The sequence below is a fragment of the Anopheles funestus genome, assembly GCF_943734845.2.
Source record: "Anopheles funestus chromosome X unlocalized genomic scaffold, idAnoFuneDA-416_04 X_unloc_29, whole genome shotgun sequence".
NCBI classification, from domain to species: Eukaryota; Metazoa; Arthropoda; class Insecta; order Diptera; family Culicidae; genus Anopheles; species Anopheles funestus.
In genome coordinates, this window is record NW_026045153.1 from 757,227 (window position 1) to 768,974 (window position 11,748).

Here is an 11,748-nt window from a genome sequence, read left to right on the forward strand (position 1 = left end):
CCGAGAAAATGTTAAGTCTTTGTATCTCAAATAACTTTTTCCACAGACATCTGAGCATATCGACATGGAACAACTTATGGTAGCCAATGAGCTGATCTATCCAAATCTGTGCTACAACTGAAGATCCGTCGAAAACTGACCGAGTTATGAGCATGCAAAGTGGCAAAATGAGGAATTTTTTGGAAAATCCGAGAAAATGTTAAGTCTTTGTATCTCAAATAACTTTTTCCACAGACATCTGAGCATATCGACATGGAACAACTTATGGTAGCCAATGAGCTGATCTATCCAAATCTGTGCTACAACTGAAGATCCGTCGAAAACTGACCGAGTTATGAGCATGCATAGTGGAAAAATGAGGATTTTTTTAGAAAAACCGAGAAAATGTTAAGTCTTTGTATCTCGAATAACTTTTTCCACAGACATCTGAGCATATCGACATGGAACAACTTATGGTAGCCAATGAGCAAATCTATCCAAATCTGTGTTACAACTGAAGATCCGTCGAAAACTGACCGAGTTATGAGCATGCAAAGTGGCAAAATAAGGATTTTTTTGGAAAATCCGAGAAAATGTTAAGTCTTTGTATCTCAAATAACTTTTTCCACAGACATCTGAGCATATCGACATGGAACAACTTATGGTAGCCAATGAGCTGATCTATCCAAATCTGTGCTACAACTGAAGATCCGTCGAAAACTGACCGAGTTATGAGCATGCATAGTGGAAAAATGAGGATTTTTTTAGAAAAACCGAGAAAATGTTAAGTCTTTGTATCTCGAATAACTTTTTCCACAGACATCTGAGCATATCGACATGGAACAACTTATGGTAGCCAATGAGCTGATCTATCCAAATCTGTGTTACAACTGAAGATCCGTCGAAAACTGACCGAGTTATGAGCATGGATAGTGGCAAAATAAGGATTTTTTTGGAAAAACCGAGAAAATGTTAAGTCTTTGTATCTCGAATGACTTTTTCCACAGACATCTGAGCATATCGACATGGAACAACTTATGGTAGCAAATGAGCAGATCTATTCAAATCTGTGTTACAACTGAAGATCCATCGAAAACTGACCGAGTTATGAGCATGCAAAGTGGCAAAATAAGGATTTTTTTGGAAAAACCGAGAAAATGTTAAGTCTTTGTATCTCGAATAACTTTTTCCACAGACATCTGAGCATATCGACATGGAACAACTTATGGTAGCTAATGACCAGATCTATCCAAATATGTGCTACAATTGAAGATCCATTGGAAACTGACCGAGTTATAAGCATCCAAAGTGGCAAAATGAGGAATTTTTTTGGAAAAGTTGAGAAAATGTTAAGTCTTTGTACCTCGAATAACTTTTTCCACAGACAACTTAGCACATCGGCGTAGAATAACTTTTGGTAGCTAATGACCAGATCTATCCAAATATGTGCTACAATTGAAGATCCATTGGAAACTGACCGAGTTATAAGCATCCAAAGTGGCAAAATGAGGAATTTTTTTGGAAAAGTTGAGAAAATGTTAAGTCTTTGTACCTCGAATAACTTTTTCCACAGACAACTTAGCACATCGGCGTAGAATAACTTTTGGTAGCTAATGACCAGATCTATCCAAATATGTGTTACAACTGAAGATCCGTCGAAAACTGACCGAGTTATGAGCATGCAAAGTGGCAAAATAAGGATTTTTTTGGAAAATCCGAGAAAATGTTAAGTCTTTGTGTTCGACACCAACACACTCAACACACGAGACACCGGGCGCGAGAGTGTGTGTGAAGGCTTTAGAAACCACACCTACTGCATAGTCACACCACCGACGCGCACGAACAATCCCGAACGCAGGATGAACCCCGACCCGAACGCAGGATGAACCCTGACCCGAACGCAGGATGAACCCTGACCGATGATTAGTACGCAAAGTAATCATCGCGCGCGCAATGATGCGCCAACCTTTTTAAATCCAGAGTTTTCTGGATTTATCTTCTGGATGGATAGATCTTTCTAAATCTTTCTGGAAGGATCTAAATAAACATTTTGGGAACTATAAAAGGGCGATTAGATCCTCGTAACAATCAGTTCAAAACAAACCGGCTTCAGTTCCATATCGAACCGGCGACAGTTCACAACGAACCGGCAAGAGTTCAATCCGACCCGGCAAACGGTCAACTACAGTTCCAATCTGACCCGGCAAACGGTCAATAAAGTGAAAATAAAGTTCCTAGGTTAAAGTTAGAAAAGGTGTTTCTCTTCCTGCTCCAAAGGGAAACCAAATTCCTCCTCCCCCTCTTGAGGCAACCCCGGCGCCTCAACATTTTGGTCCATCCCGAACCGGATACCGGCTTACAGTCCCCGGTAGTTTGAAGCCTTCCCTAGTCAACTAGGCGGCTAGTGGAAGCAACCCGTCGTTACCGAGCCGTTCGGTACCACAAGCCTTCTCTGGTCAACCAGACAACCAGTAGAAGCAAAACCTTCACTCCCGGTCCCCGAAGCGACCAGTGAAGTGCTCCCTGTCGATTAGTGCGCTGATCGGCACCTTTGGTCAACCCGTCGTTACCGAGCCGTTCGGTACCACAAGCCTTCTCTGGTTAACCAGACAACCAGTAGAAGCAAAACCTTCACTCCCGGTCCCCGAAGCGACCAGTGAAGTGCTCCCTGTCGATTAGTGCGCTGATCGGCACCTTTGGTGAACCCGTCGCTACCGAGCCGTTCGGTACCACAAGCCTTCTCTGGTTAACCAGACAACCAGTAGAAGCAAAACCTTCACTCCCGGTCCCCGAAGCGACCAGTGAAGTACTCCCTGTCGATTAGTGCGCTAATCGGCACCTTTGGTGACATCCGAGCAGCCTGCAAGGACACCAGAGGAAGATCTAGTGTCGGCCAACCGTCGGTCGAAGCAAGTAGAATCCATCCTTTGCGTAAGGATAGAGTGAAAAGCGTTCACGTGGCTTTAACAACGCGAAGTGTGTGTGTATAAAAACCTTACCTTGGTTCCATCGTGTGTGCAGCGAGCCTTTACTAAGAAAAAATGGGACTCGATCATACACCAGAGAAGAAGGATGACGATAACGACTTTAAGCTCCTGGTTCACCAGCGTGGCCAAATCAAGCGGAGAGTCACACTTATCAACCGCACTCTGAAGGAAGCCGAAGAAGACCCTACAAAGGTGACTCCAACACTCCTAAAGGTCTTCGCGAAAAAGCTCGATGTACACTATCAAGAGTACACCACTGTCCATCGAGAGATTATGGAAGCATGCCCACCATCGAAGGTAGAAGAGCAAGACGAAATGCTTATGGCCTTTGATATTCTCCACACCGAGGCGATGGAGAGACTCGAGCAGCAATCCGTGTCACTGCCGCAAACCGCTGTTCCAGTAAATAGCACGGTTCATACCCCGATAATGGTGCAACATCAACCACTGCGAGCTCCGATTCCCAGCTTTGATGGGAAGGTGGAAAACTGGCCAAAGTTTCAGACGATGTTTGAGGACATTGTCGGTCGCAGCAACGTTTCCGATGCCATGAAGCTTCATCATCTGGATAAGGCACTAGTCGGCGATGCTTCTGGATGGATAACAGCAAAGATGATCCAGGATAACAATTTCCAGCTGACCTGGAAACAACTGAAGGAGCGATTCGAGAACACTCGCGTTATCGTTGACACCCATCTAGTTGGACTTTTGGAATTGAAGGCTATTCCAAAGAGGAACCACAAGGATCTAACAGAGCTGGTAAAAACTGTAAACCGGCACGTTGGAGGTTTGCAGTACCAAAACATCAAAGTCGACGCGATGTCTGGTTTGCTGCTAACTAAGATCATCACTGCTCGGCTAGACGACCAGACGCTCCAACTGTGGGAAAGAACGCAGGAACACGGAAAACTACCAGACTTCGAGCAGATTATGAAATTCCTGCAAAGCGAATGCCAAGTTCTGGAAAGGTTCCAGAATCGACCCCAGGCAGCCACCGTGAAGGAGGGAAACCATAAGCAGTCGACTGGTAAGCTTCCCAGCCAGAAAGCACACGCAGTATCATCGTCATCGACATCACATCCCTGCCTCGTGTGCTCCGAGAAACATCGCCATTTTGAATGTCCCACATTAAACAAAATGGAACCCGCAAAACGCAGCGCCAAGGTGAGGGAGTTAAACCTATGCTACAACTGTCTTCGAGCTGGCCATCGAGTAAACGAATGTCCATCACAAAGGGGATGCTCGAAATGCCAGAAGAAACATCACACGCTTCTGCACGAGGATGCTAAGCCAGCATCGGAGAAGCCCACACCAATGATAAACACATCTCCAGCAGTCTGGTCGGACACCACTACCGCTTCGTTTAATCCTTCGTCCTATACCGCTGTTCCAAAAAACCGACCGTTTAAACAAACGACTGCTATGCTCATGACTGCCCTCGTGAACATAAAAAACAGCGACAACGGGAAAATACCATGCCGTGTTCTTCTGGATTCCGGTTCCCAAGCAAGCTTCATCTCAAAGGCAATCGCTGATCGCCTATCACTTGCGAGAATCCCAACGTTTGTGCCCATCACTGGAGTGGGTGCTGTCAAGACCTGCGCTCGTGAAAAAATCATCGTGGCAGTCGAGTCGCGATGTTCTGATTATTCAACAACCGTTGAATGCCTGGTGATTCCTAAGGTAACAGGAATCATCCCTTCGACTCAGCTGGATATTACGCAGTGGCCCCTGCCACCTGGCTTAGTTCTGGCTGATCCTGATTTCCATACGCCTGGACGAATAGACATGCTGTTAGGCGTATCCCATTTCCTACGACTACTTAAATCAGGAAGGATGCAGCTTCGAGAAGACTTGCCTGAACTTCAAGAGACGCATTTTGGATGGGTCGTGGCAGGAGATGTCGAAGAACTAAAAAACGACCAACAAAGCTGCATCGCCACCACCGCCTCATTGCCCGAGACCATGAAGAGGTTTTGGGAGGTTGAGGAGATCGAAGATACCGATCAACCCACGGAGCATGAGGCGTGTGAAAGGGTGTTCCGAGAAACTCACCACCGAGACGAGGACGGAAGATATGTTGTCGCCCTGCCCTTTCGTGAGTTTCCACCTCAGTTGAAGGTCAACCGAGAGCTGGCACTGCGTCGCTTTCTCTCACTTGAGCGACGTATGAAGAAGGACTCCTCTCTGAAGCAGCAATATGCCAAATTCATCGACGACTACGAAGCTCTCGGTCACTGCCATGAGATCAGGGAAGACCTTGACGAACCAGACAAAGCCTGCTTCTACATGCCTCATCATGCGGTTCTACGACCATCTAGCTCCAGCACCAAGCTCCGTGTGGTCTTCGATGGATCTGCTAAGGCCGCTCCATCTGATGTAGCTCTCAACCAAGCCCTGATGGTGGGAGCGACTGTACAGAACGATATTTTCGTCATCCTCATCCGATTCCGGAGACATATCATCGTCTTCACTGCCGACATATCCAAAATGTATCGGCAGATCAAGGTGGTTCCAGCGCACTCGTGCTTCCAGCGAATCTTCTGGCGTGCTGATCCAGCTCTTCCTCTTCGCGTATTGGAATTAACAACGGTGACGTATGGGACAGCGTGTGCCCCATTCCTCGCAACTAGATGCCTGCTGCAGCTGAGCTACGATGAAGCTATGAGATTCCCAAGGGCTGCCAAAATCATCCGAGAAGATTGCTACGTCGACGACATTCTGTCTGGAGCAAACAGCGTATCAGAAGCTCTCGAGTGTCAGAGCGAGCTCCTTGGCATCCTGAATTCCGCTGGGTTTCCTGTCCACAAATGGAGCTCCAACTCACCAAGGCTGTTACAGCACATCCCTGAAGGTGACCGAGAGGAGTTGGTAGATCTGAGCCACGGCTGCGAAGGAGTACTGAAAACATTAGGACTGACTTGGAGTCCGCATCAAGATGAATTCGCATTCGTTGTCAATCAGGATGCAGAAACGTCGTTCTTTCCAACCAAACGATCCATCCTGTCTGAGATAAGCAAGCTGTTTGACCCGATCGGCCTGCTTTCACCAGTGATCATCATCGCCAAGCTCATTATGCAGAAGATTTGGTTGGCGGGACTCCCATGGGACACCTACCTCGAAGGAGACTTGTTGCAGGAGTGGCTGCAATTTCGGACATCACTGAAAACCGTAAACCACATTCGGATTCCCAGGTGCGTCGTGATGCCGAACCACATCGCTGTTGAACTTCATGGATTTTCGGATGCATCTAAGTTAGCCTACGGAGCAGCGTTGTATGTGCGTTGTATCTTCCCTGACGGAACTGCAAGTCTTCGATTAGTTTGCAGCAAATCCAAGGTTGCTCCTGTGAAACAAGTCACCATTCCCCGAATGGAGCTGCTGGGAGCTCAGCTTCTGGCGAAGTTGATCTCCAAGGTCCTGGGATCCTGCGACTACAACACCAGCAATGTAGTCCTCTGGCTGGATAGTCAGATCGTTCTCGCTTGGCTGAAGAAACCGCTTACATCCCTGCAAGTGTTCGTGCGGAACCGCATCGAAAAAATCCGTCAACTCACCGAACCGTTGAGAGTACAGTGGAGGTATATCTCAACAAAGCAGAATCCAGCAGACATTGTGTCCCGCGGTATGCTGCCAGAGGCCTTACGGACAAACGAACTTTGGTGGTTGGGCCCAAAGTTCCTCCAAAGCGCGGATTATGAAGTAGAGTTTCCTGATGAGTTACCTGATGACGGCCTTCCCGAATTGAGAGCGACACCCATCGCTGCCACACCGGCAGTAAACAAACCCAACTTACCTGTCCTTTCAAAGTACAGCTCTTTTCGAAGACTCCAGCGAGTAATCGCTTTAGTTCGACGCTTCATCCTTAACTGCCGTGAGAAGGACGTTTCGAAGCGTGTCACCAACCGTTTTCCCACTGTTGTGGAACTTCGAGACGCCCAGGACATCATAGTCCAACTTATTCAGCGTGAAACGCTAGCTGACGAAATCCAACGAGTGGAAAGCAACGAATCTTGTAAACGAATTTACGCCCTGCACCCGATAATTGTCAACGGAGTCCTGCGTGTCGGCGGAAGATTACAGCATTCCGACCTCCCGCTGTCCAATAAACATCAGATTCTGCTTCCGAGGCATCCAGTTACCGATCTCATCATACAGGCGTATCATCAAGAGCTTCTACACATCGGACCATCCGGAATGCTTGCAGCCATTCGTCAGAAGTTTTGGCTTATTGATGGACGATCATCTGTTCGAAAGATAACAAGATCCTGTGTCCGCTGCTTCCGATCCAAGCCACGAAGTTCCAGCCAGTTAATGGGCAACCTTCCTTCATGCCGAGTAACTCAAGCGCATCCATTCGAGAAGGCTGGAGTTGATTACGCCGGTCCAGTACTCGTCAAGGAGGGCCGGTATAAGCCTCGCCTTGTTAAGGCTTATATTGCCGTTTTCGTGTGCATGGCAACGAAAGCAGTCCATCTAGAATTAGTCTCGGATATGTCGAGCGAGGCCTTCCTTGCAGCGTTCCATCGGTTCACCAGTCGGCGAGGGTTAAGCAAGGAAATCTTTTCGGACAACGGATGCACCTTCAAGGGAGCCAATTCGAAGCTACACGAGCTATACCAACTCTTCCGAAACCGAGCAACCATCGAGCTCCTTCAGGATTACTGCCAGACGAAGGAAATCGTATGGCATTTCATCCCACCCGAAGCTCCAAATTTTGGAGGACTTTGGGAAGCCGCTGTTAAGAGCACCAAGTATCACCTCAAGAGAACGCTGAAGGACGCCAAGCTAACCTTCGAAGAGTACGCTACGGTACTGACCCAAGTGGAGGCGATCCTGAACTCACGACCGCTGTTCGCTATTTCCTCTGATCCTTCGGACCCAGAGGTCATTACGCCAGGACACTTCCTGGTGGGTCGTCCTCTGATTGCAACCCCGGAACCCAGCTACAACAATGTACCGATGAATCGATTATCCCGATGGCAATACCTTCAACAGCTACGAGAGAAATTCTGGCAACAATGGAGGAAGGACTACCTGCAGAGCCTGCAGCCCCGCAGTAAACATCAACGGACACATCCTAACATCCGCCCTGGAATGATTGTGCTGGTTGAGGAGAGAGATCTGCCATCACAATCCTGGAAGATGGGCAGGATCATCACCACGTACCCTGGATCAGACAATCTTGTACGAGCCGTTGATGTCAGAATCGGGGGAACGATTTATCGTCGAGCTGTTTCCCGAATTTCTATCCTGCCTATCGAAGACAACTGCAATCAGGATTGCAGTGCTTCAACGGATTCTTCGCAGCCCGGGGGAGCATGTTCGACACCAACACACTCAACACACGAGACACCGGGCGCGAGAGTGTGTGTGAAGGCTTTAGAAACCACACCTACTGCATAGTCACACCACCGACGCGCACGAACAATCCCGAACGCAGGATGAACCCCGACCCGAACGCAGGATGAACCCTGACCCGAACGCAGGATGAACCCTGACCGATGATTAGTACGCAAAGTAATCATCGCGCGCGCAATGATGCGCCAACCTTTTTAAATCCAGAGTTTTCTGGATTTATCTTCTGGATGGATAGATCTTTCTAAATCTTTCTGGAAGGATCTAAATAAACATTTTGGGAACTATAAAAGGGCGATTAGATCCTCGTAACAATCAGTTCAAAACAAACCGGCTTCAGTTCCATATCGAACCGGCGACAGTTCACAACGAACCGGCAAGAGTTCAATCCGACCCGGCAAACGGTCAACTACAGTTCCAATCTGACCCGGCAAACGGTCAATAAAGTGAAAATAAAGTTCCTAGGTTAAAGTTAGAAAAGGTGTTTCTCTTCCTGCTCCAAAGGGAAACCAAATTCCTCCTCCCCCTCTTGAGGCAACCCCGGCGCCTCAACACTTTGTATCTCAAATAACTTTTTCCACAGACATCTGAGCATATCGACATGGAACAACTTATGGTAGCCAATGAGCTGATCTATCCAAATCTGTGCTACAACTGAAGATCCGTCGAAAACTGACCGAGTTATGAGCATGCATAGTGGAAAAATGAGGATTTTTTTAGAAAAACCGAGAAAATGTTAAGTCTTTGTATCTCGAATAACTTTTTCCACAGACATCTGAGCATATCGACATGGAACAACTTATGGTAGCCAATGAGCTGATCTATCGAAATCTGTGTTACAACTGAAGATCCGTCGAAAACTGACCGAGTTATGAGCATGGAAAGTGGCAAAATAAGGATTTTTTTGGAAAATCCGAGAAAATGTTAAGTCTTTGTATCTCGAATAACTTTTTCCACAGACATCTGAGCATATCGACATGGAACAACTTATGGTAGCCAATGAGCTGATCTATCCAAATCTGTGTTACAACTGAAGATCCGTCGAAAACTGACCGAGTTATGAGCATGCAAAGTGGCAAAATAAGGATTTTTTTTGGAAAATCCGAGAAAATGTTAAGTCTTTGTATCTCGAATAACTTTTTCCACAGACATCTGAGCATATCGACATGGAACAACTTATGGTAGCCAATGAGCTGATCTATCCAAATCTGTGTTACAACTGAAGATCCGTCGAAAACTGACCGAGTTATGAGCATGCAAAGTGGCAAAATAAGGATTTTTTTGGAAAATCCGAGAAAATGTTAAGTCTTTGTATCTCGAATAACTTTTTCCACAGACATCTGAGCATATCGACATGGAACAACTTATGGTAGCCAATGAGCTGATCTATCCAAATCTGTGTTACAACTGAAGATCCGTCGAAAACTGACCGAGTTATGAGCATGCAAAGTGGCAAAATAAGGATTTTTTTGGAAAATCCGAGAAAATGTTAAGTCTTTGTATCTCGAATAACTTTTTCCACAGACATCTGAGCATATCGACATGGAACAACTTATGGTAGCCAATGAGCTGATCTATCCAAATCTGTGTTACAACTGAAGATCCGTCGAAAACTGACCGAGTTATGAGCATGCATAGTGGAAAAATGAGGATTTTTTTAGAAAAACCGAGAAAATGTTAAGTCTTTGTATCTCGAATAACTTTTTCCACAGACATCTGAGCATATCGACATGGAACAACTTATGGTAGCCAATGAGCTGATCTATCCAAATCTGTGTTACAACTGAAGATTCGTCGAAAACTGACCGAGTTATGAGCATGCATAGTGGAAAAATGAGGATTTTTTAGAAAAACCGAGAAAATGTTAAGTCTTTGTATCTCGAATAACTTTTTCCACAGACATCTGAGCATATCGACATGGAACAACTTATGGTAGCCATTGAGCTGATCTATCCAAATCTGTGTTACAACTGAAGATCCGTCGAAAACTGACCGAGTTATGAGCATGCAAAGTGGCAAAATAAGGATTTTTTTGGAAAATCCGAGAAAATGTTAAGTCTTTGTATCTCAAATAACTTTTTCCACAGACATCTGAGCATATCGACATGGAACAACTTATGGTAGCCAATGAGCTGATCTATCCAAATCTGTGCTACAACTGAAGATCCGTCGAAAACTGACCGAGTTATGAGCATGCATAGTGGAAAAATGAGGATTTTTTTAGAAAAACCGAGAAAATGTTAAGTCTTTGTATCTCGAATAACTTTTTCCACAGACATCTGAGCATATCGACATGGAACAACTTATGGTAGCCAATGAGCTGATCTATCCAAATCTGTGTTACAACTGAAGATCCGTCGAAAACTGACCGAGTTATGAGCATGGAAAGTGGCAAAATAAGGATTTTTTTGGAAAAACCGAGAAAATGTTAAGTCTTTGTATCTCGAATAACTTTTTCCACAGACATCTGAGCATATCGACATGGAACAACTTATGGTAGCAAATGAGCAGATCTATTCAAATCTGTGTTACAACTGAAGATCCGTCGAAAACTGACCGAGTTATGAGCATGCAAAGTGGCAAAATAAGGATTTTTTTGGAAAAACCGAGAAAATGTTAAGTCTTTGTATCTCGAATAACTTTTTCCACAGACATCTGAGCATATCGACATGGAACAACTTATGGTAGCTAATGACCAGATCTATCCAAATATGTGCTACAATTGAAGATCCATTGGAAACTGACCGAGTTATAAGCATCCAAAGTGGCAAAATGAGGAATTTTTTTGGAAAAGTTGAGAAAATGTTAAGTCTTTGTACCTCGAATAACTTTTTCCACAGACAACTTAGCACATCGGCGTAGAATAACTTTTGGTAGCTAATGACCAGATCTATCCAAATATGTGCTACAATTGAAGATCCATTGGAAACTGACCGAGTTATAAGCATCCAAAGTGGCAAAATGAGGAATTTTTTTGGAAAAATTGAGAAAATTTTAAGTATTTGTACCTCGAATAACTTTTTCCACAGACAACTTAGCACATCGGCGTAGAATAACTTTTGGTAGCTGATGAGCTGATCTATCCAAATCTGTGTTACAACTGAAGATCCGTCGAAAACTGACCGAGTTATGAGCATGCAAAGTGGCAAAATAAGGATTTTTTTGGAAAATCCGAGAAAATGTTAAGTCTTTGTATCTCGAATAACTTTTTCCACAGACATCTGAGCATATCGACATGGAACAACTTATGGTAGCCAATGAGCTGATCTATCCAAATCTGTGTTACAACTGAAGATCCGTCGAAAACTGACCGAGTTATGAGCATGCAAAGTGGCAAAATAAGGATTTTTTTGGAAAATCCGAGAAAATGTTAAGTCTTTGTATCTCGAATAACTTTTTCCACAGACATCTGAGCATATCGACA

General features: G+C 45.2%; 1 protein-coding gene across 1 annotated transcript; it reads left to right on the top strand.

The window, feature by feature from the left end:
• The first annotated feature begins 3,020 nt into the window (after positions 1-3,020).
• Positions 3,021-8,794, top strand: LOC125773310 (uncharacterized). The gene is made up of 3 exons (XM_049444344.1): positions 3,021-3,993; positions 4,798-8,153; positions 8,687-8,794. Exons 1-3 carry the CDS (start codon positions 3,021-3,023, stop codon positions 8,792-8,794), a joined length of 4,437 nt encoding a protein of 1,478 aa, XP_049300301.1.
• The last annotated feature ends 2,954 nt before the right edge of the window (positions 8,795-11,748 follow it).

What these genes read in the sequence shown, in the direction of transcription:
- LOC125773310 (XM_049444344.1), top strand. Translation starts at nt 3,021, where the DNA reads ATGGGACTCGATCATACACCAGAGAAGAAGGATGACGATAACGACTTT. An exon ending in AAACCATAAGCAGTCGACTG is followed by an intron (nt 3,994 to 4,797) that starts GTAAGCTTCCCA and finishes TACTTAAATCAG; the next exon opens with GAAGGATGCAGCTTCGAGAA. An exon ending in ACCCTGGATCAGACAATCTT is followed by an intron (nt 8,154 to 8,686) that starts GTACGAGCCGTT and finishes AACCGGCGACAG; the next exon opens with TTCACAACGAACCGGCAAGA.